At 41.5% G+C, this 25,269-nt stretch overlaps 1 protein-coding gene across 2 annotated transcripts in view; it reads left to right on the top strand.

Moving 5' to 3' along the window:
- LOC125023443 (peroxidasin) overlaps positions 1–25,269 on the top strand; it is a 39,022-nt gene that overhangs the window by 7,938 nt on the left and 5,815 nt on the right. The window contains exons 3-19 of one of the 2 annotated variants that reach the window (XM_047610719.1): positions 1,331–1,402; positions 2,083–2,154; positions 5,958–6,029; positions 8,324–8,395; positions 9,693–9,764; positions 11,016–11,185; positions 12,925–13,042; positions 13,258–13,427; positions 14,240–14,512; positions 15,412–15,687; positions 16,978–17,090; positions 17,377–17,533; positions 18,235–18,343; positions 20,450–20,607; positions 23,300–24,306; positions 24,453–24,949; positions 25,099–25,233. In XM_047610719.1, coding sequence (XP_047466675.1) covers positions 1,331–1,402; positions 2,083–2,154; positions 5,958–6,029; positions 8,324–8,395; positions 9,693–9,764; positions 11,016–11,185; positions 12,925–13,042; positions 13,258–13,427; positions 14,240–14,512; positions 15,412–15,687; positions 16,978–17,090; positions 17,377–17,533; positions 18,235–18,343; positions 20,450–20,607; positions 23,300–24,306; positions 24,453–24,949; positions 25,099–25,233 — 3,543 coding nt within the window. The remainder of the gene's footprint in view (positions 1–1,330; positions 1,403–2,082; positions 2,155–5,957; positions 6,030–8,323; positions 8,396–9,692; positions 9,765–11,015; positions 11,186–12,924; positions 13,043–13,257; positions 13,428–14,239; positions 14,513–15,411; positions 15,688–16,977; positions 17,091–17,376; positions 17,534–18,234; positions 18,344–20,449; positions 20,608–23,299; positions 24,307–24,452; positions 24,950–25,098; positions 25,234–25,269) is intronic. The other variant, XM_047610720.1, reaches the window with a different exon arrangement.

Raw genomic sequence — 25,269 nt, forward strand, 5'->3', positions numbered from 1 at the left:
GTGGCAACAAGTCACAGACAGCCTAAACCCAGTCATCTGGATCTGTACACAGAAATTCAGGAAATTATTGGTGGTGGTTCAGACTCGTATTTCTGGCATCCCTAAATTTAGGTATTTCTTTGACATCAAGAAGTGTCTCACACAGACACCAAGCACAACAATCCCAAGAATCTTCCCCAAAAATATATCCGTCACAGAGCAGTTCTTAGAGTACATTCTTGCACTATCTCACAGACTATATGAAAGGAAGCCAGCATATGAAAAAGTTAGACTTTCTCTGATTAGATCCACATGTGAGGGCTTTTTCAGACACACATCTCACAGGCTATGAAATCTGTTGAGTTTTTTTTTTTATTTGGCCCACATTTTCAGAGAGAAATATAGGAAAACAAAAACTTAGGAATGCATAGCTACGTGACGTTCGTCCGTGGTGTTCGTACATCAAAGGGAACAGACAAGATGGACACTCAGCTGATGGAAAAAAACAGCATCTAAATCAAATCTGTTTGCTTGGATGGAGATTGATTTAATTGCACGAAAGGTTGCGTTCCACATCATTTAACAGAAACAAAAAAGTGTTATTTTTTTCGTACAATGAATAAAGACTCATCTCGAGGCCCTCATCATGCTTCTGTCTGGTGGTTTTGCATAATCAGTGAAGTATGTTATGTTCTTGTGACCCAGGCTCAGATCACTTTCTTTGCAAGGTCATTGGCTAACAAGAATGCTGATAGACAGCCCCAGCTCCAGTGGGGGAGTTGTGCTTTCTACAATAGGAAGCTTAAAGTTGTTCCATCTTTCCTCATTTCAGTGACATTTCTGCTCAAGGCTCAGATTTCATAATGGGGTATTTACTTAAGTTTCACAAAAATAACATAACACGTGGCTGCTAATTATAAACGGGTTAATGATTTTACGTTCACATGGTTAGCTGCACTATAGGCTCTCACACTAATGGCATGACAAGTCTATTGTTGTAAAATCAACAGTGATTAGTGCCTTGTCAAGATATGTTGTCATAATCACACACCCAAATTAAACTGGAACATTGCAGTAGAAATGTCTTGAATGCTGCTGGCTGTAGCAACTAGACTTGTGCTTGTGGGTCAGATGTTATTTAAATCTGCTCTCGTGGTAAAAACTAGACAAAGACATTCATGTGAGATGAGTAATCTGCCTAATTATCTTACAACATTATTGTGAGTTGGCTCTGATTTATAGTCAGGAATCTTCCAAGTATGACTGATGTATTATCGACAGCTTTCCCCTAAATATGATTGTTTTTCTTTCTGGCATGTGAACGTATTCCCCTTTGTTCTTTCTTTTGCAGAGATCTGAGATTCAACAAAATCAAGGACTTACAACCAGGTTCCTTCAGGCGATTACAGAACCTCAACACACTGTAAGTCTTTGTCTCTCATTTTTTTCAGTGAGATATTTTAAAATAAGAAAACTTCCCCTGAATGTATCAAACCTGTTTCCATAAAGCATCACTCTGATGAGTGATTTTCTTTTTAATAAATACCACCTTTTGTGTTACGCAGACATTGGCTTATGCTCTGTCTACTCTGCTGCGGTTTCACACATGTCGGGCAGCACATAATCATATATATATATTTTTTTTTTTCACTTCCAGCCACAGGCCTGTTTATCATATGTCCAGCCTTCTAGATCAGGGCCATTGCAATGCCAATATAAGCTTAGTAGTGACATACAGTACGAGCTAAACATGGTTATGAACTATGGACTGCAAGTAAAACATAAAGAATGTGAGCCTGCATCAGCATGCTGAGATGACCACCTTTTTGACTGTATATGTGAATTCTGCACCCCAGGCTGCAGGGCGTACATATGGTGCTTAAATGCAAAGTGCTAAATATCCTCTAAATACCTATTAGTCATCCAACCATGTGTCTTTTGTGGGATTTGTATCCTGAAAAGCTCTTCTTGGTTTCAGGTTGCAGGCCCACAGACTGAACAATAACACATCTTAAAGTCTCCCGTCTTTGAACTGGTGGCATGCCCGGTATTAGTGCTGTACAGACAGATATATTCATGTTGTGTTGGTTCTTTTCCTCATAGCCTCCTCAACAACAATCATATACGAAGGATCCCCAGGGGGGCATTTGAAGACCTGGAAAACCTCAAATATCTGTAAGTTGTTCCCTTGACATTTGTCTGTTTTTTAGTTTAAGTGGCACATTTTGAGACAATATGGCATTCTCTTTGTTCTGGTAGGCTTATTAGGCAAAGGATTCATTTAATTAGTAGAAGAGAAAGTATGCTGACATGTGCCCTACTGATTGATTATTGGCTATGAAAATGAAGGATTGGCCATACTGCCAAACTTCTCAGACAGTCACAGTGTTTCAGTATTGTTCATAGAAACTGATTCAATGAAAGGTCTCCTTTAGTCTGATCCTCTGTGCTTATGTACAGAATGTGTTTGGATGTTGTGACATAGAGGCAGAGGGAACAGAAGTGTGTGACCTCAGGGTTTTTGTGGCATTTTGTGCCTGTTTTTCTCATTTCAAATAATCAGCCCACTAAGGCCTCTGCTCTGGTGAGAAGAAACACACACATTTCAATATGATTTCATTTCAGCTTTGTTATATATGATTTCCCTTTTTTCTACATTATACATTTCAACTTCAAATATCTCCTCATATTTTCTTTTGTTTCTGATTAGGCAAACTAGTTGTCCACATAAGTCAGTCTGATGGCGCATATACAATACGCTAGAAACGCCACAACTGAGTCTTTTTGAAGGTCTGTGTTTCTGGGAAAGAAGTAGCGTAGCGTACTGTTCCATCTTTGGACTGCTAATAATGAACACCTGATACAAGATGTTGTATTCACATGTGGAAAAAGTAAGCACATCTCATGGAAATTGTTGGCTTTTGTGGCATATTTGAGTAAAGTGTACTGATGTTGTTTTAAAAAGGGTCACACGTCTTCTTGTTCAAATATGCCACACATTTGTTAAGCAAAGCAATCTGCGATTATTTGCTAATTGATACAGGGAAAGACCAAGCCTCGTGGAACAAAGTGCTCCAGACAGACTGATCAAAGCCAAGAGATTTTTGGCCACAATAGCCTCATACTGTGAAGTGTGATGGATAAAAGGGAGACCATGTGAGGCCATTTGTCTGAAAGGTGAAGTTCAACTAGAAGTGGACTCTTGGTGAGGATAAGATCCTGAGCAATCGGATAAAACACCACGGAGGGTACTGAAATAACTTAGTCAAGTGGTGTTCGTGTACACCACATTTAACAATCTCCATGGAATGTACTGACTTTTTCAGTTGTACCCAATAAGAGAGAAGATGTACGAGCATTTCTACTCACACACAAACACACACATTCTCTTTGCCTCTTCATGTTGTAATTAAATCCAGTAGTTGTTTAGTAACTATTTTAATTACAGAGCATCTCTCACTTTAAAGCACTGATGGTCTAAAGCCTCTAACATTGCCCCAACCTTTGTGATTAGGCTGAGGTGTGTTTTCACCCTCCCCCTTTCCTGATGATTCAGTGTGTTATAGCTGGAGGTTAGATTACATCCCCCAACTGACCTCTTCACTTCTTCTTAGCAAAGCCTTCCCTTGTCATCTTTCACATCCTAAAAACCTAATGGCCGGGCGGCTCTATGCAATAGCCCCCTCCCTCCTACAACTGCCTCCATAAACAAGTCAGTAAATGGCAAACATATCAGTTAGTGCAAACACTTGCCTGTTTATGTTACCCTTTCCCAATTATTCTGGTGCTTTGCATCTACTGTGTCTGTGTAAGGTTGCTTAGGCAAAGCACGCATTTTTTTTTTAATGTATGAATGTAAGGTTATGTAATGTGAAATACTGTACATTTTTGTTTGTGCAAGTTTTTGAAGCGTAACATGTACCCTACGTTTGACAGTTAATACCTCTTAACAACATCTGGTCGCTGAATTGAAGCCACTAGAGATTGGAGTCATCATCTCCCAATCAAGTTCCTCATATGCAAAACTTGAACAGAGACACACTAAGGCCGCACACAGCTGCTATTCACATTTATGCAAGGATTGCAGCCATACATACAGTGCGTTTAGTGTGCTGTCACTATACTTCTGGACCACAGTTTGTTTTTTTGATTTTGCTGTTTTTTCCAGACACTTCCAACATGGAAATGTTATAGTTAAAAATGCAACAGTGTGGAATTTCTGAGATAATCATGAGTTTGTTGTGATCAATAGGATACTTTAACAGCCAATAATAATTGTATAAATGCAAAATTAAGCGAAAAATAATTACATACTGTATGCTGATTGTAATACAAGTAGTCTCATTCTGTAATACAATACTTAATTTTGTATGTATTTGTATTATTAATAAATACATCATCTTCATTACTTCAGGTATGGGCTACCCATCTGAATGTATTTTTTTATATATATTCAGTTCAGTTCTAGCTACATAGCACATTAGGCTCAACTGTTAGTACAATAATTAGTATTTTCATAGATATTTGCAGTTCACATAAAGAGTACACATAAGAGTAGGGAGCAGATTGTGGACTGGCCAAAGACATCTTTACAAGTTTATGTATGTTCATCTTACTGAGGAGGGGTTTGATGAATACGTTTTGAGATAAAACTCATTATGCACTCCTCACTGTGTCCTCAACTCTCTGAATGTGTTTGAGTAGTTCAGCCTTGAGTAAACAGAAATTCACACAGAAAGCAGATGCTGTCACCTTGTTTTGAGGGCGTTCCTTGCCCGTGTGATCCTCCACAGTATTAGTCTGGTGTAGCCAAATTCAATTCTAATCGCAATATGAGTCTGGTAACATGCCATTTAGATTTAATTTTGGACCGTGCATTCATAACAACTTCTAGAGTAGTTAAGAATACTTCTAGAATAGTAAGGAATACTTCTAGAATAGTTCTCAGTGGAGCGACTTGAGACAAGCTGTGGGTGGGCATGGGAAGTGTGTAATTATTGGCTGAAAATCCATTATCACAACAAATTTAATGTGGGTTGTTTCCTAGTAGAAGGTAATGACAACATGAAGAAAGCAGTGTCATTGGTTGTAGATTTTTAATTTTTGTTAATGTATCATATGTATTGCTTATAGATTTGTTTTTGCTATTCTCTTTTTGTCATCTATGATAAGAATCCTGAAGGTTTTGAGAAAGACAGATTATAAAATTTACAAGAGATGTTTAGTTTTCTACACCGTGTCTCTTGTGCTGTATGGGGATATGAGGTTTACCAACTCTGACGATGAGAGCAGTGGTGGAGAGTGAAATAAAGAGAGGCCAGAATAAAAGGCAGACAGCCCTAAGCTGTAGTTCGTCTAGTTTTACATTTCTGGAACTGTAATGGAGAGAAAACATGCACAAGATTCAACACTCGCATAGGCCTCATTAGCTTTTCATAATATATGTTTTCATGTAAAAGTCACAAGGAGTTCAATTACCTTGCTTTACTGCTTACTTGTCATGTGTTGATATTATAAAGTGTCAGTAGTTCAGGCAGCCATGGAGTCGACTCTGGTAACAAGCCCCTTCTTGTCTAAATGTTGACAGTGTCTGTGGGTCCCAACCATTAGCACACCTTTTCAATATGACAGCCTTCATTCGCTTCACCTTTTGTGTCACTCTTCCATTGGCGTACTACAAATCTTCAACTCCATACCCGACCTCCTCAGCCTCTTACTCAAAATGTTTTCTTTGTTCTCTGTGCTTGACGAATCACAATAGTTTGATACGCACCATGATTCATGGATTAAATGTGTCAACATTTCTATCTGTAGCAAACATGCTGTAGACATACATTCTTTACCTAGAATTGAAAATGGCATGAAATCAATCTGTTATTTGATCAAACTTTCTATTTCTGTCAGTTAACCAGGTAGAATTTAGATGATCCTGTGTGTGTGTGTTTGTTACTAATGTTACTGATTATCTCTCCTTTCAGCTATTTGTACAAGAATGAAATCCAATCAATTGACAGACAAGCATTTAAGGGGCTTGTCTCTCTTGAGCAACTGTAAGTGACCTACTTCCTCAGCCACCCTTTCTTTCTGCTCGCAGTCCTGCTCCTCCTCCTACCTACTTCTCTCCATCTGTAAAATCCCCTCCTTTTCCGAAAGATTGCTCTAAACAATTAATGAATCCTGGCAAGGTCCACATGGTAATAATTCATATGACGTAAGAGTGCCAAGCATTTTTACTTTACTGTGTAGACCTTACACAGGAATCATGATAGCTCTGTTTAGTTTTCTTAGACCCTTTCCATGTCAGACATGTTGACTTTCCACAATAGGGGAAGCACAGATGTATGAATGATGGCTGCGTTCCACTTGGAAGAGTTTAACGTGAGCTGGTTCAATGAGACCGGTTCACATAGTTTGACTCTTAATGGAACCGAGTCCTCATTAATACACCCTTGTTTTCCTGGCTGGGACAAGTCAAAATATCTGCCATGAAAAAGATCTGTTACAGTGACACAGCCTCCCTACACCCAGTCCCCCACCCCCACCACGGCCTACAGTTAATCTGTGCACTTTTTTACCTCCACCATGCATGCCATGTGTGCACGCACCCCTGTGTGTTATGTAAACTCCCTCTGCCCTTTTGCATGAGTCACATGTCTTCTGGTCACTATGACAGATATGCGCCACCCCGTTGCGAAGCTTAAGGCATGATACCTGGCCCAGAGCTGCTAGTACAGCTAGCAGTCTTGTGCTACGCTCGGAGCTTGTGCGCTAGCAAAAAGCTTGACTGTGTCTGTCCTGCTGCAGAAAGCCGCTTTCTGCTTTGATTTTTCGTAACCTGCTGTATTTATTTGTGAGAAACCTGTTATGTGTATACTTAGTTTGTGTGATGAAATTCAATCTCTTCCCATAAGTCATGATACTCAAGACCTGTTAGCACTATGCTGTTTTCACAAAACACTCTTTCATGATTCAAGCATGCGTGACAAGAAAACCTCAGTAAATTGCTGATTGATGCTATAAATGTGATTTGTAGTTTCGCAATATACATTTCTGTCGTCACTGCACGATGGTCTTTGTAGAATAGTGAAAAATTATCACAATATATCGATATGACATACAATATGTTAATTTCATCAGTAATTTAGGCATTCTGTACTCTTGAATGTGACTTATTGCACTTCCCTCTAACCCCATTAACATAGACCAAATGGCTAATTCACAGAATAAAGAGTCCAGGCCAGGCAGCTGTTTTGAATTTCAGTAGTAATTGGTTTTCAGTGTGGGTGACGTCTTTTTAGTCACATTGCATATGCTCAATAACAAAATTCTCCATCACCACCAGCAGATGCCAAAGCTGTAAGTCTTAAGCTTAAGTCTTATGTGACTCACAATGTCTTGCTGTTTTATCTGCATGCCCAGGGTTTGTCTGTAAGCAAGGTGTGTGGTAACATGATAGTCTTAAATGTGAAAACAGCAGTAGTATATCCTCTATTTCTCTTTATGCAGACCATGGCTGAATATTTTTGCCTTATTACAGTCTATAATTCAAATGCTTAATTATATAGTACATGATAGGTAGGGAATGGTTATACACCCTTGGGTTGATATTAAATAACTCTGGAATTAGTTTAATATTGTCTTTCTCTTCTTTGGGTTGTTTTTCCTGTTTTGGCAACTCTTAAAATATGTGTTGTGTTAATATATGTTATTATGTAACAGCCAGTTACATAATATTGGCAATTAATATATGCATTGGCTTGTAAAACCACAGCACACAGGAGTATTGCATTTTATTTTACTTCCTATGCTGCGTTAGTCTTTCCATGTGTGTCTGTTTTGTTGTTTTTCTCGGCTGCTTTCACTGTCGCTTTACCTCTGAACAAGACAAATCCCATCTGAACCCTTACAGTTACCATGTGACCATCCGTTGGATTTCATTTCCTTAACCTTTTACTTGTTAGCATGTTTTTGATTTGTGCAACAAATCTTCCTAACAGAGCATATGTTATGTTTTGCATTCCATCAGATAATTTCAAATAATTTTTAATTGGTTTTCACCTGTATGCATTATCTTCAGGTTTTTATAGCACATATACAGTATATAAGCTATAAATAAAAATAATGAATAATATATTTTTAATGGGAAATTCCTTGTCTTTTTGGACTCATCTTGAGCAAGGTAATGTTATTGTTTCTCAGTTATATCATTGCTCTAATGTGAAGTACCAGGAACAGGGAAGCCAGTATAACTCCTGTCGTTTTATATACCCACGTCCTAGAATCTACTCCTGGAATTATGTAATTCAGTTTTACTTTGCTTTGTTTCTTTTTTGTTGTCCTCCAGGTATCTGCACTTCAACAACATTGAGTCTTTGGAACCAGAATCATTCACCCATCTACCAAAGCTGGAACGACTGTAAGTTCTAAACAGATCTAAAAAACTTTTAAAAGACCTTTAAATGATGAATGATGATGATATATACCAGCCTCTTGTCCACTGTGTTTGATGCACATAAAGCGTGGTTTGTATTTACACATCATTTCTATGCAGTGCGTTTCTGTGGCATAGCTAGCTGCCAGTGTAGCCTGACGTGCACCTCCTCAGAAATTAAACTACATGTCACGGCCGAGCAGACCACAATGGCTGTGATTAGTCTGAAATGCATTCCTGTGTCCAGCCTCTTGAACACCACCTATTTAGATGTCTTCTCTAAGTTCTGTACCACAATCATTCACAGAAAGTAACTGTTGATCCATATTCATCAGTGTGTGAAGTACAGAGGGAAACTCAACACAGCTGGTTAGCCACTGCCTTGAGTTTTAGTGAAGAAATGATCAAACAATGCCAACACAGTAGCTTCACAAAAATAGAGCGTCAAATGTTTGCCTGTTAGACATTTCAAAACTATTTTCATGGGCCGTACCAACAATATATACATGCAGACATGCACTGTGCGCCTGTGCTTTAGCACTTTTCAAGTAATCTTTCTTGTCAACATGCAGATGTGATGAAACCCTGCCTGTACAAACTCTCCACCAGATGTTTAACTCTTGTTAAATTCTTGTTTAATTCTTTATGAGCCAATGGCTGCGTGGTATATCCATATTTCCAAGTCTGTGAGGGTGAGTAGATGGAACGACACCTGCAAAAAAATGAGGAAAAGGGGAAGGAAGGAATTCCCAGGTGCGCACTCTATTGTTGTTGGGGAATATCTCCATGGACACAGTCAAAGCAGACGGAGAGCTTTATCAGTAGGTCGTTTTCCTGAGGGCAACATAAACAGTTAAATCAAACAATTTTGAAGAATTAAATTTCAAGAAGAACAGCGTAGCTGTATTTTTGGGGCAGAGACATCCATAAATGTGTTTTTTGATATCTGCTTTTAGACGAGGAATGCACCTCATCAGGGTCATGAGCCGTCATAGCATGTTAGGGAATATCATCATATTTCTTGTCCTGTTTGGCAGATGGAAAAACACACTAACTCAGTTTGTTGAATATTTACACTGCCATTGCTTTATATCACATGTCATATTTGTAGTTCTTTCTTCTTATTATTAAATAATATGAATTCCTTATTTTTAAGGATTTTTCATTTATGGACCTCAATGTTTATAGACATTTGATACATTTACAAGCCATATTAATATATGCAAATAGGTGTAACTAGCAACACAGTCATGAGGTAATTGTTTTTCTGTCTCTCCCTCAGGTTTTTGCACAACAACAGAATTACCCAGCTAGTCCCAGGAACCTTCACTCATCTTCAGGCCATGAAACGACTGTAAGTGGAAATCACTCCATCAACCCCAGAGACATTTGTGTGAAAATGCATTCCTACAACACTTTAACAGTTTAAGTCTGTAGTTTATCCCGATAACGTTCACTATCAAGTGGGGTTTGTTTATCCCTTTTTTTATTATTACATGCAACCCTCACTACTTGATTTGGCAGCAAGGTAAGCAGTCCTACCCTGAGATTTTCTTTTCTCCCTTCTATTCAGTATTGTTGGGCAGGGTGTAATGAGCCGCAAAGGTTGTGACATTTCAACTATCAATCTTGTACAGAAGTTGCAAGATTTTCCTTAACTGTAAAAATAAGGACTCTTACAGCATGAGACTTTCTGTCTGTAAAACCAGGCACCAGATATTGAAGGACAGTCACACATTGTTTTATGCCATTGTTTTCTCCAAGGCCTTGTGCATAGAAAGAGTTTCCAGGAGAATCCAGAGTCTGTTCACTGTATACACCGATCAAGCATGCGTAACATTATGACCACATTCCTAATATTGTGTAGGTCTCCCTTGTGCCTCCAAAACAGTTGTGACTCATCACAGAATGAACATGGGCCTTCTGAGGGTGTCCTCAGTTGTTGTTAGTGGGGGGTCATAGAGGTTGAGGGGAGGGGCCTCTGTGGATCATCCCACAGATACTTGATCAGTTTGGGATCTAGTGAATTAGAGGCCAGGTCAGCACCTTGTGCTGCATGTGTTTTTTAGTTGTGTGCGTGTCTGTGTCAGGCTGCATCCTGCGAGTGTTATGCTATGGGGTGGGGGTCTCTGATGTGGTCTAGGTGAGTACTACATATGAATTTAAGGTCCACACATTTCCCAGAAGAACTGGGACAAGATGGTTAATGTTAGTCATACTGTCATAATGTTGTGGCTGATCGATGCATATCTATATTTACGATTTACTGATAAAACCAATGTGAAATATTGCTAGTGACAATGGAGGAAATGTTGTAGGTAATGGACACATCATAGAGGAAGTGAAACCTGGACCAATTACCAGAAGATTAAGCCAAGTAGAGAGAACGTTTCCCACAGCGGGAAGAGTGTGTGTTCTGACATGGTCCTGCTGAGCCCATCTGTTTGGACTGAGCTGGGCTGGATTTGGCATTTACAATTAATAAACTGCCAGAGGGAGGTTACATAACACTGCCGCATGCACAACACCACAGTTCCATGTCGTATGTACTGTATCCCTCATCTACAGGCCATGATCCCATTTGCCGCTTTGTCTTTGTGTTCAGGCGACTGGATTCCAATGCGTTAAACTGTGACTGTGAGCTGCTGTGGCTGGCTGACCTGCTGAAGCAGTATGCTGAATCGGGCAATGCCCAGGCTGCTGCCACCTGCGACTACCCCAGTCGTCTGCAAGGCCGATCAGTGGCAACACTCACTGCTGAGGAACTCAACTGTGGTACTGAGAAAAAGAAAAATTGTTTATATTCGTAAAAGAAAGAAACATGTGTTCAAAGAGATGGCTTGTTAAGGAAATACTCTGTCTACGTAATGAAAAATAAATTTACTGAATCTTAACCAAGTTACATTCCTTACTTTAACTATAGATGCTTTATTCATAGGAAAAAACCTCCAGCATTACTTCTTTCAAATAGCAGGTATGCTAAGTCATCCTGTCTAATGCATACACCCCTACACACAGACACATTCACAGGTGTATCCTCTCTTTGTGTCTGAGGCTTGCAGACACCCAGCTGTTTGAGACAACAGCTGCAGTGCCTCTGGTCTGGGTGAGTCAGTCAGGATTCCCTGGATTTGGCCTGTGGTCTCCGGGATCAGGCCACCGACAGCTGCGCTGTTCGTCTATGAAATGAGGGTGCTGTTTGTTTGTGTGTGTATGTGTGGGGTGTGTGTGTGTGTGTGTGTGTGTGTGTGTGTGTGCGTGTGTGCAGGCGTGACTGCAAGGAAGAGTGTGACGGCAGGGTCCACAGCCTGTGTCATTACTGTGAAGAAAAATGTGTTTGGATAACCCGATGCTGAAATGTTTTTGATGAGTCGATAAGTGGCTTTTTGAACGTTTGGGTGAGAGTCAGGTTCTGTAACAAACACTTAGCTCCCATAACAGTAAATCCAGCTGTCTAAGTTTCCTCCAGCTCCCCCTAAATACTAAGCCAGGCAGGCAGGCGAGCTGGCAGCTGATTGTAACTCAACCACATTTAAATCTCAGCAGCTAATTCGATGGCCCCAACTTGCCCATTCTTGCTCAGTGCAACTCCCTCCACCCCATCTGTCTACATAGTAAGGCACCAGGGGAAGAATGTGTGCTTAAAAAATGGCTAGCTCCCCCTCCTCCCCTGCCCTCTTATTCTCCTTCTCCCCCTGTCAGCAGGTCGGAACAATGAACATTAGGTTGAACAGCTGTCAAAACAGTTGCCCACCTTTACATGAAGCATTATCTCCCAGCACAAGTGGTATCTAATGAGCCAAGCTTGCCTTTGCATTTGGCTTTAATGGAGGACTTGTTACTATAAACAGAGATTTCAGGCTATTGCACTTGCAAGTAATCGGAGGAGAGATGAGCTCTTATTCAGGATTGTAGAATCTTCTTATTTGGTTTGGTTACTTCCGATTTACACTCCGGTTTATCCCAATTCCATGGCCTGTTCTCAATGTTCGCAGAGTGGAGAGGATTGTGTGAAGGAGTGCTTCTGTAATGTGTCTACCATATGTACACTAAGTGTGTTGGGCAGGGGTCTCAGACAGAGTGTGTGCTGCATGTTGGCAGATGAGTTCAGGGGCTTCTTTTATTGCCTCTCTGTTGGGGCACCGGTTAATTTTTACTGTATAGTGTAGCACTATACAGTGTTAAGAGATGGAATATTTTGTTCATGTTCCTCTATGTGTCTAGATAAACACATGCTTGTTTAAGATAATAATAACCATCTATCCACACTTTGGTTTCGGATCAGTGTGATCAGTGATATTTGTATAATGTGGCTCAGGAAACATTTCCAGAGAATATTCTACAGCTTGCCCTAACTGTCCCTGAATATGTGCAGAGATATCATCTTGTCCGCCTGCATGGAACCACTAGACACATTTACTGGAGGACTGATTCAACTGCGACTGATGACGCACATGATTTCCTCTTCATTTGTATGATTATCTTCCCTTTCTACTGTCTCTTTCCTTTGCCAGAGGTACCCAGGATCACCTCAGAGCCCCAGGATGTTGATGTTACATCAGGAAACACTGTCTACTTCACCTGCAGGGCCGAAGGCAATCCTAAACCACAGATTATATGGCTCAGGAACAAGTAAGCCAATAAATGTTAAGGCTGTGTTAATTATGTAATATTTAGGTTTTAAAAATTGGGTCCTGCTATTGGCATTGATATTGTATATATTTTGTGCTAATAATTATGCAGTTGTTACTGAAAGAATTAGCAGGGATTTTATCGAACTTTAAGGAAGCACAGTGTGTAAATATATTGTTTAAAATGTGCTATTCATTTGTTTACCCTCCTTGTAGCAATGCTCTAAATATGCGTGATGACAGTCGTCTGAACCTGCTGGAAGATGGGACACTGATGATCCAAGACACCAGGGAAACGGATCAGGGAGTCTATCAATGCATGGCCAAAAATGTTGCAGGGGAGGTCAAGACTTCACAGGTCACACTGCGATATTTCGGAGCCCCCTGTAAGTGACTGCTTTCAATATCATTATATCATTTTAGGCACTATTTAACTGAGAAAAGTCTGTAATAGCAATGTCCAGGGAAAAAGATCCAGATCCCAGAGAAAAGCTAGAACTTGGCATAGAATATTAAGCTCTTGGCTGATGATATCTGTGTGTACCTGGGGGTGGAAAAGCCTAAACCAGTTTAATCTACTTAAATCTTAACCTGCATGTAGGAGTGTTGTCTGCACTCTGAGTACTGTTGAGATTATCTTCAGAGTTCAGCAGGTCAAATAACTGGGATGTCCCACTTAGCTGAGTGCAAACCCGCATGTTGTCATGTGAAATTGTCTCTTCGCATACACAGACCCACACAAGCACATTCTGTCCTGTCTTTGCAGCTCTACTTTCTTCCTGTCTTCTATTCTGTCATACATACATGCCACCGTGGGAGATTAGCATGCCGCCGTTCAGATGACCCAAAGGTCATCAACAGTTTCTGAGAGCAGATGTTGTGCATTTCCTGTCTGTGTGTCATTGTAAACTTCAGGTCCCTCTGTTTACACACTTCTTCTCACTGCACCGTAATCACTGGCCAAATATGGACATAATGTAACCACATTTTATGACAAACATAGCGAAGCAGGTCAGCGCTAAAGAATGTTTTTTTAGCCTCAACTGACTTTTCAAATGTGACCATGTTTTCCATTGCTTTTAAACTATTACTCACTTCCTACGACACTGAAGTTAGTCAAACCAGAGACACGCATGGCAAATACTGTTATCTAATTCATCTCTCCTCTCTCCCCTTCTATACGTGTTGACTCCTTCAGCGCGACCAAGTTTTGTGATTCAACCCCAGAACACTGAGGTCCTGGTGGGAGAGAGCGTGACACTGGAGTGCAGTGCCACAGGCCAGCCACAGCCTAGAGTCTCCTGGACAAAGGGAGACAGGACACCCCTGCCCAACGACGTTCGCATCAACATCACCCCCTCCGGAGGGCTTTATATCCAGAATGTGGTCCAGGCAGATGGAGGACAATATACATGTTTTGCCTCTAATAATGTCGACACCATACATGCCACAGCTTATATCATTGTCCAGGGTAAATCATTTATTAAACTTAAATAAATGTGTTGAGGCATTGAGTTGATGAGTGAATTAGAGCAGATCAGTTATTATAAGGTGATGAAAATACTTTAGTGCTATTGTCATAATTCTTGTTCAAGACCGCTAATGTCATAGGGAAAATAAGTTTAAATAAAGCAACGAGGAGCCTTCGTCATCCCACATCACTTTACGGACAGCGTTCGAACGCATCAGAATCTAAACTACTGATATGCACTCATCAGGCATAACATTATGACCACTGACATTGATCATCTTGAAAATTCACTGTTCTGCTGAGAACTGTTGGGCCTGGGATTCGTGTGGATGTTACATAGACATGTACCACAAGCCCAGACCTGATACCCCCACCCCATAGCAATGACACTCCTCGATGGCAGCAGCCATTCCCAGCAGGAGACAGACACACACAAAAACACACAAGGTGCTGACATGGCCTCTGAATTCACTACATGTCAAACTGATCAAGTATCTGTGGGATGATCCACAGAGGCCCCTCCCCTCAACCCATAGGACCCAGAGACCTCCACTAACAACATTGTGTTGTCCCAAAGGAGCCTGAAACAATATGAGGTCATAATGTTATGCCTGATTTATCTGTGGATTTTCTGTTGGCATCTATTTAGGGTGCTCATTCACTGAGTGAAAGAGATTTACCTCTTGTCACTTAAGAATTCACTTTGAACGTCAGCTCCTAAATACTAGATGCTTGGAATTATTAGTATGTCTCTTCACTGTGTATTTTGGACAAAACACATTTTTAGTTTCTTTTTTTTTTTTTTTTTTACCAGTTAAATTGAGGACAACACAGTTAAGGTTCCCATGCAGCAAGATTGCATAGAAAATGAAACGCCATTTTTTCCCCTCTGCCTGCAGCGATCCCTCAATTTACTGTCACGCCGCAGGACCAGTCAGTCCTGGAGGGTCACACGGTGGATTTCCCCTGTGAGGCAAGTGGTTATCCGCAGCCAGTGATTGCCTGGACCCGAGGGGGCAGTCCATTGCCTTTGGACCGCCGGCACGTGGTCCTGTCTACTGGTGCGCTTCGCATCACTCGGGTGGCAGCTCACGATGAGGGCCAGTACGAGTGCCAAGCAGTCAGCCCTGTGGGGACCGTGCGCATTGCTGTGCAACTCAGCATCCAGCAGAGAGGTGAGGGCGCCATGTAACTCCATCTACGTTATGTGTTGGACCCGCATGACACATGTCACAGCTGAAATATGCCTGTCGTAAACAGCCTATTTATATTAGGTTATTGAGTGAGGATGCTGTGAGGCCCTCTTGAAACACGTGTTTGTTCAGGAGGCGGGGCGTTCCAGGTGGTTAATGTTAAGAGAGTAGGAGTGGTGCAGCACCCTTCAATCACAACTAATTTCTTGTTTGCACATGTGATTAAATGTTACGGTGTAAGTATACGTGATGACCTGTGTGTGCATGCTTGTTTTTGCTTTACATGGCAACATTAGGCAGGAGGAATTATACATTCCCAGCTCTGTGCTTGCATGTGTTTTGTTAAGGAGATGTTTAAGTTGCATTGCAGTCGTTTTTCATGTGCGCCAATGATTTTAGTGTGTGCGTGCGTGTGAAATTACAGGCTCGGGGTAACACACAGGAAAGCAGGCAGTCTGTAATCCTGAGATGACACCATGTTTTCCATGTAGTAATGGCTGTTAACATGGCTCAAAGTACATGTTGTTTAATGGCTCCGCACTTAAAGCGCTGTGTAAGCCCACAGCCGTGGTGGCAGTGTATGACGGATGTCTTAAGATAAGGGAAATGTGCGGAATTAACAAAGCACGGAGAAAGTGATACGGGGATTAACCGGATGTGATTCTGAGGTTTCCTGTGTAGATGTTTAGTATCGCTCCATTCAACAGAAATGCTTGTGTCCTTTTAATATACTTCTTATGTGCTGTCTTGATGCTGACATACTGTACAATGTGTGCACTTTAGATTCTGTGTTCTGTACATTGTAGTAAACCCTTTGTTTTAGGCACTTACAGTTTTATTTAAGGGCAGTTAATTATAGCAGTGGAATTTCAGTGCTGGCTGATAAATGGGAAGCGAGGGGGTGGCTGACTATGAAAAGGTTTTATTTTGAATCTCAGACAATACAGTATAATACCGAGGCTCACCGTAACCATGCTCAACACTGTTGTGTGTTGAGCATGGTTACGTCCAGGTGCAGTTAGTGATTATTCACCTATTCAGTCTTTGTACACATACGGACATATGCTGTTTTCACTTAAAATTATTTAAAAAAAGAGGAAATAGAGGAAAGAAAAACATCACCTAACACCTTGTGTAACACAAACACTGTAAGTCTCAGTTATACCTTTGATGTAATTGGTTGCAAAATGTGCTTTAAATGTACAATACCTTCAGCACTGGTGCATAAATATTAACCTATATGTGTGTGTGTGTATGTTTTAACTCATTCAGTAACGCCTGTTTTCACAAATGCTCCAAGGGACCTGACGGTGGAGTCTGGCCAGGATGTACAGATTCCCTGCAGCGCTCAGGGTCAGCCACCACCTGTCCTCACCTGGAACAAGGTTAGATTACCTCAGCACTGTAGAGGTCATGGGGTTAGACAAGTGTCTGAGTGGTTGAAAGGGAGCAGGGCCAAGAAATATCTGTACAAATAATTAATTTGCATTAACATAGGTAAATAATGATGAAATCTTTAATGTGTTCGAGCTTATTTAAATCGCTCTGAAAAAGTCATCAGTGAGATTTTTAATTACTGTCTTGTAATTTGATTCCGACATTTACGTGGCAGCTTTCAGTGGCCTGATCCCTCTCACATCTCCCCCTACCCTGCAACATTTTCCCCCTCAGGATGGTGTACAAGTGACAGAAAGTGGCAAGTTCCACATCAGCCAGGACGGTTACCTCGAGGTGAAGGATGTGGGCACTGCCGATGCCGGACGCTATGAGTGTGTTGCCCGCAATCCCATTGGCTACCAGGTTGCTAGCATGGTGCTCACGGTCACAGGTAGGAAAGTTGATACCACATGAGGGAGCTGGATTATGTTGAGATCTCATGATCATACAGGAATCCATCATGACATGCCTCTTAAGGGTTTTCAGAAATCAGCATGTACAAATTTTATATTCTAAAGCGTCAAGAATAGTCTATCAGCATGCGTAACATTTTCACTTATACTGAAGTGTGTGTGAAGTGTGCGCTGTCTACAGAATAAGAGGCCCTCTATTGATTGTTTTTATAGTCAGTAATTGAGTCACACTGCTGCAAAGCAATCAGATTCCTGTCAGCTCTTCCTTATGCGTGCTGGTGTTTCCTGCTGAGATTTCCATGGTCAGACCACAGCAATCTGCTAGTGAACCATAAACTGAATGAATCCACTCAGTTCTTGGACTGTCTTAGTCCTCCACGACACCGTCCACTGTTTTCAGTGGCATACTAACATGAAGAAGTGTGCCAGAAAAGTGTTCACTCCAGCTTCAGGATGAAACTGAGGTACTGAACGTCTGCAGTATTCAGCCGTAAATAAGCTGAATCTTTATCAGTTGTTGATTTTAATTCAGTTCATATGAGATTGGCTGTTAGTTACGGTTCTGAGAAATGTGTGAGTACATGATGTCTTGTCTTGATAGGTGACTGGTGGAAACACTACATTTCCTTTGAACCTTGGTTCAGAATGACTAATCAGGTTGTCTGTCTGCCTCTGTTAGTACCTCCAGTCAGCAGAGAGGGGGACACCTATGTCAGCACGTCCATAGAGCAGGCCATCCGTAATGTGGACAGTGCTATTGAGTCGACAAGGAGACGTCTCTTTGATGGGTAGGATATAAGAAACTCACAGCAAACCTACACATTTGAGGAACTTGAGTTTTCACACTCAAGCTCCTCAGCTGATTGACCATAAAGCCATGTTGTACATTGTGCATTAGCACACATAATGTCTAACATGTGTGAGAGTTTGATCTAAAATCGTAGTGCACGTTGTTACATGGCATTAACATTTCACAGTACACATTTACATTCCTCCATATTAGCCTAGGTTATGGTGTCTGTAAGATTATGAAATATGCCTTACACTCACTATGTGTTCACATAGACTGCAGTTGTAATCACAAATATGTGAGTATTCATATTGACATGTCATGTTAATGAAGACATGCTTTGAAGGCCATAATGTTTTTTTTTTTAAAGTCGTCCTCAGAACACTGCAGATTCTTATTTAAAATGTGCTGTATGCTATATATATTATTTATACATAAGATGTTTGTGTACAGCTAATGCACAACCTTTTTTATTGGTTAGGGTCATCTGAGCAGCAGTCTGCAAAAACATTGTCGTTTGACTGAAATGCTCTGCTTTACACAGACTCAGTGCAGACCTACATGGTTTGTATTTTGACATAAGACAAAATACAAACAGCTTGTCCCGCATCATCTTGGTTTATGACTTGCATGTTATAAGTTTAAGTCAGAGGTGTCCAGCCATTCAAAAGGGCTGTCAAGATTGTTGCAAGTTTCAACATCTGGCTGTTGTTATTCTGACAGCTACAGTAAATATTCATGACTCCTTATTAATAGCTTTTTAATTTTTTTGCTTAGGCTTCCCTTTATTTATATATTCATATTCAACATTTTTAGCATATTTCCTCGTCAGAATTTTATTCGAGCTGTTTCGATAGTGTCTACTAACAGGTCAATTGATTTATAAAAGACAGCATTATCTTAATCATGAAGTTTTTATTACACCCTATATCACTGTACGAGATGAGGTGGTTTCCATGTAGCTCTTAGAGGTTTCCATTCTGTTGAATGATGTGGTTAGCAGTTGTGCTTTTCTTGGCATGCCCAGACATACACTCTGCCCACACATGGGTCCGCATAGACACACAGGAGTAATTCACACTCAAACACGCAGTGGTAACCTCATTTGAGATGAGGGGATTTCCTGTTCTCTTTAATGAGAATCACAGATTAGGAGGCAGTCTCCTCCTTTGATCATTTGGAAACAATGAAGAATGCCTTGGGAGAAGGTAACTGTATCAGAAGAAGAGCTAGAAAGCTGGTAGCTGCAATAAATGCACCAAAACATCACTGTAAATACAGCTTCAATAGTTCCTGGCAACATTCTTTCCAGGTTTTTCATTAATGTTGCTATTGTTAGCAGCAGGAGGGGGATAAATATGTTTAATCACACAGAGGAATCATTTAATACACTCCTGAATTGCAAATAAATTACCAAACAATGAACTTCAATGCACTATAAATTCATTTACTGATCTATTACAGAATACAGTAACTCAAAAAAACATGTAATTTGACAACATCAAGATAAAGTCAAATAAAGTGTTGCTGTGTGTTTCAATAGTAACATGAATTCAATCTGCATCTGTGTAAATGTGCTTGCAAAGTGGGTCTTTTTTCATCGTGGTCTGGGTGATATACCTCTGGATCTGGATCTAGCCAATTGGTCTGGCCTTCAGTCCTGCACTGGCTGAGCTATAAAGGCTGGAGTAGTATGAGGTGAGTGTAAAGCAGTGCAGTGGTCTTTCAGAGAGAGTGGAAACAGGAATAACACAAAGCCATGCACACAACCTCTGCGATAGGCTTTTGATGGAGGAGATGCACCTCATGAGTGAAATGAGTCAGATATCTGTGCATGTTTTGGTCTTGTCCTTCCTTAAGCTTTCTGCTCATGCCCTTGTGGAGAAGGTTTCTGGAACCTTCAATTGCAAAGATTTTGAAATTGGTCTGTCCTTGTTGCCGTGCTTTAATATGTCTTTGTTTCACTTCTTTGCTAATACATGTATACTTATTTTCAGTCACAGTTTGACGCACAGCATCTTATTTATTGTCTACTCTCCTTCATCACTCTGTGCTTCTCTCCCACCTCTCTTGTGCTCCATCTCCCCGTCCCTCATCCCTCCAGTCAGCCTCGTAACCCGGGAGAGTTGCTGGCTCTTTTCCGATACCCACGCGACCCTTACACAGTGGAGCAGGCTCGTGCCGGGGAGATCTTCGAACAGACTCTTTTGCTAATCCAGAACCATGTCAACCAGGGTCTAATGGTTGACACCAATGGCACAGGTAAGGCTAATAACAAAGTAATGTACTGTACCCGTACTAAAAAGCATAACAAGGTAGTAGTACCTTTGCTACTTTATGCTTTCTCATACTGTCACTGTGTAAATGTAAGGGAAAGCCTGTAACTATTACTCGTGGGTTAACTTGTGTAAAGCCATATTTACATAAGAACTGAGTTTACCAAGCCAAAAAGAACATTTAAGACACACATGTTTTTCACTTGTTTGGGAAGGGTAGAGAGGGGTAATGATCTCCACCTGAACATACATTTTATGTGCCCTAGCAATTACGCTCTCAGGGGATGCCAAGGCTTGTGTAATTAATACACTAGATTAACCCATGTGTTGCCAAATTCACTGTATACCATGGATATAATGCATCCCAAAAGTGTTGACACCACTTTTTCCACATTTTTTATGTTACACTCAAGGACATTCACAGAGTTGGCCTAAAGCCGCTTCTTTAATATCTGGGCTGTGTGCTTAGGGTCAATGTCCTGCTGAAAGATGAACCATTGCCCCTGGCTCTCTGGAGAGTGTTTTCATCCAGGATGTCTCTGTACATTGCTGCATTCATCTTTCCTTCTATCCTGATCAGTCTCCCAGTTGCTGCCGCTGAAAAACATCCCCACAGCATGATGCTGCCACCACCATGCTTCACTGTGAGGATGGTATTGGCCTGGTGATGAGCGGTGCATGGTTTCCTCCAAACATGACGCTTGATATTCATGCCAGAGAGTTCAATCTTTGCCTCATCAGACCAGACAATTTTGTTTCTCATGGTCTGAGAGTCCTTCACGTGCCTTTTAGCACTCTAGGCTGGCGGCCATGTGCATTTTACAAAGGAGTGACTTCCAGAGCTCTGGCAGAGTGACCATTGGTTCTTGATGACTAGGGCACTTCTCCCCCTACTCAGTTTATTTTAGACTGCTTAAGGAAGAGTCCTGGTGGTTCCGAACTTCTTCAATTTATGGGTTTAAAACATCTGATTTACAGATATCAACTGGTTTGTTGTTGTCTACAGACAATTCCTTTGACTTAATGCTTGGTTTATGCTCTGACATGCGCTGTCAACTGTGGGACCTTGTATATCATGTTGTCATAATCAGGTGTTGTGTGTAGAATTTTGGGGGGGGGGAATATTTAATCCGTTTTGGGATAAGGCTGTAACATAACAAAATGTGGAAAAAGTGAAGTGCTGCGAATACCAGATGCACTGTACAAACAAGATTTCAAGATTGTAAATTCCCATGTAAATTAAGATTCACCTACTTAGTTAGGGACACTAGTCAGGTGATTTTCCACCACAAACCAAACATTGCCAGCCTATAAGAACGAGCTGTGTAGCACAAACCTGTGAAAATTCCAGCTACCATCCCATCTTAATACACACATACACATATGGTATAGGCTTTGTATTGATTTTTAGTTGTGGTTTTTGTCTTGACAAATGCATATAGCTTCCAAGTAAAGTCCCTGTTTTTCAGAAGAGGAAAGAAGCTTCCATTCAGTTTCTTAAGCAATGTCTTGTGAAACCAGTAATTCAATTCTCTCCAAGAATTACCATGTCACTTTGAGCAACAGTTGGCCATGTATAAGCCCCCATCTGTATGCCATTTTCTCTTCAGCATGACTTGAGGGATGGAGACGTAATCATGGAGCAGTGGACGAGGAGCCTGTAAACAGTTTTATTAGTCTTCTGTCACACTGCACAACACTTAACCTGCAATCAATGTTGAGCACAGGACAAATTTTAAGATGGTTTGTGTTGGTGTACAGATTGGCTCAATTATGTGTGCCTGTGGGCAGGTTGGGCAGCATGGATTGATTTGGGTGTTTATACATAAAGCATCTGACTTTATGTGCTTTTTCATACGCATGAAACAATGTCCAGTGGTCCAAGGAAGACGGCTCGAGCACTGCGTATTTTGACTTTGTGGTGCATGAAAGCACCAGGGTTAAATGTAACAGCAGTGATCAAATGTGTGGTGCTGGGAAAATAGAAAGCAAAGATAATGTGAACAAAGAGAGAGGGAGGGTTTTCGTTTCTTATGCCAACAACTAAGTGTTCATTGTTGCGCTGGCCTCAAACCAAGCCAACGGAGGGATTTCTGCCCATCAGCAGCAACAAATGTGACGTTTTTATTGTATCTCAACTTCATATCTTCGGGCGGCAACTCCACAGTTTTCCAGTTCTCATTTGAACTCATTCACGCAAACACACCCATATAGAGCACACACAACACCAATAATGTGTAAAGTGAGAACCATTTAGACAGGAAGTGTTTTCCCTAACCCTGATTGAGGTCAGCTGTGTACACTTAACACTTGTTCTCATGCATAACCACAATGCAACATTGCCAACACACAACACACACACATCGCCACTGATATACTGCACATTGGAACTTAAAAAGGAGCTCTCGCATATCAAGGCAAGTTTGGGCACGTTTGTGACATACTGCGACCTGTGCCCTTAGTGAAGGAGGTTCTTTCAACTCACATAGCCAGCAACTGATTGACCACATTATCTAAAAAAATATATTTAAGGAGTCTTTTTCTTCTTTAACAGCTGTTATGACTCAGGGGTAGGACAACTATCCATATATTCTTTACTTTTCCTTAAATATTTTTCACAGCCTGTAGGCTTTTAATAGTCGTTCAGATTCTTAACGTATTCTGTTGCCTTTCCGCAGCATTTCGTTACAATGACCTGGTGTCTCCCCACTATCTGGATGTGATTGCCAACCTGTCAGGCTGCACTGCCCACCGACGTTTCAACAACTGCTCTGACATTTGCTTCCACCAAAAGTATCGCAGTCACGATGGCACCTGCAACAACCTGCAGCATCCTATGTGGGGGGCCTCACTTACTGCTTTTGAACGACTTCTGAAATCTGTCTATGATAATGGATTTAACTTACCAAGAGGTTCCACTGAGCGCCTCCTTAATGGATACAAGTTGCCGCTGCCGAGGCTGGTGTCTACGATAATGATTGGAACGGAGACTATCACTCCAGATGACCGCTACACTCACATGCTGATGCAGTGGGGTCAATTCCTAGACCATGACTTAGACTCCACTGTGGTGTCCCTCAGCCAGTCACGGTTTTCGGACGGCCAGCTGTGTACTCAGGTCTGCACCAATGACGCACCTTGCTTCCCAATCCAGTTCCCACCCAATGACCAGCGGCAGCTGCGAAGTGGGGCCCGCTGCATGTTCTTTGTGCGATCCAGCCCTGTGTGCGGCAGTGGGATGACATCTTTACTGATGAACAGCGTGTATCCGAGAGAGCAAATCAACCAGCTGACCTCTTACATTGATGCTTCAAATGTTTATGGCAGCTCACGGCATGAATCGGAGGAAGTCCGAGATTTAGCCAGTCAAAGGGGTCTGCTCCGCCAAGGTATCATCCAGCGAACAGGGAAGCCACTTTTGCCGTTTGCCACCGGACCACCCACTGAGTGTATGAGGGATGAGAATGAGAGTCCAATTCCATGTTTCTTAGCTGGAGACCACCGTGCCAATGAGCAGCTGGGTTTGACTGCCATGCACACAGTGTGGTTTAGGGAACACAACCGCATAGCTACAGAGTTACTGAGACTCAACCCACACTGGGATGGAGACACTATCTACCATGAGGCCAGGAAAATAGTGGGGGCCCAGATGCAGCACATCACCTACAATCACTGGTTGCCAAAGGTAACATCTGGAATCTTATGTGTAATGTTGCTTTGTTATTCAGCTTATTCTCTTTTTTGATTTCTGTCTTTCTGGTTATTTGATATCTATCTGATTATCATAATTGAATGATATAAAGAAAGCATTTTACATTCTTTCTTTCTTAGATCCTTGGCGAGGCAGGCATGAAGATGATGGGGCCATACACTGGTTATGACCCGAATGTTAACGCTGGCATCTTCAATGCGTTTGCCACGGCTGCTTTCCGGTTTGGCCACACCCTCATCAACCCAATACTGTACAGGTTAGATGAGGACTTCCAGCCTATCCCCCAGGGCCACATCTCTCTGCACCGGGCCTTCTTCTCTCCATTCCGCATCGTCAATGAGGGTGGCATTGACCCGCTACTTCGTGGGCTCTTTGGCGTTGCTGGTAAAATGCGTGTTTCCACACAGCTACTGAATACAGAGCTGACTGAGAGGTTATTCTCAATGGCCCATGCTGTGGCGCTGGACTTGGCTGCCATGAATATACAGAGAGGGAGAGATCACGGCATACCACCATATAACGATTACAGGACGTTCTGTAACCTGTCCTCAGCTCAGACGTTTGATGACTTGAGGAATGAGATCAAGGATGCTAATGTGCGAGAGAAACTACAAAGGTAACTTTACACTCAACACTCAAATGTTGTAATATATTTTCAGTCCCACAGATAAAAAATTTGGTTTGAGTCACGCTTTCACACTCAGTTCTGCAGCACAATGTATTTACACAGCTCAGTGTAGTGTAACGTTTTTGTCTGTACGGCAGGCTGTATGGCACTCCTCTGAATATTGACCTGTTCCCTGCCCTCATGGCCGAAGACCTGGTTCCTGGTAGTAGGCTGGGTCCCACTCTCATGTGTCTACTCACAGCTCAGTTCAAACGTGTGCGGAATGGTGACAGGTATAGTAAGGTCGCAACACATTTCATTCACCATTC

Source organism: Mugil cephalus, chromosome 17, assembly GCF_022458985.1.
Source record: "Mugil cephalus isolate CIBA_MC_2020 chromosome 17, CIBA_Mcephalus_1.1, whole genome shotgun sequence".
NCBI classification, from domain to species: domain Eukaryota; kingdom Metazoa; phylum Chordata; class Actinopteri; order Mugiliformes; family Mugilidae; genus Mugil; species Mugil cephalus.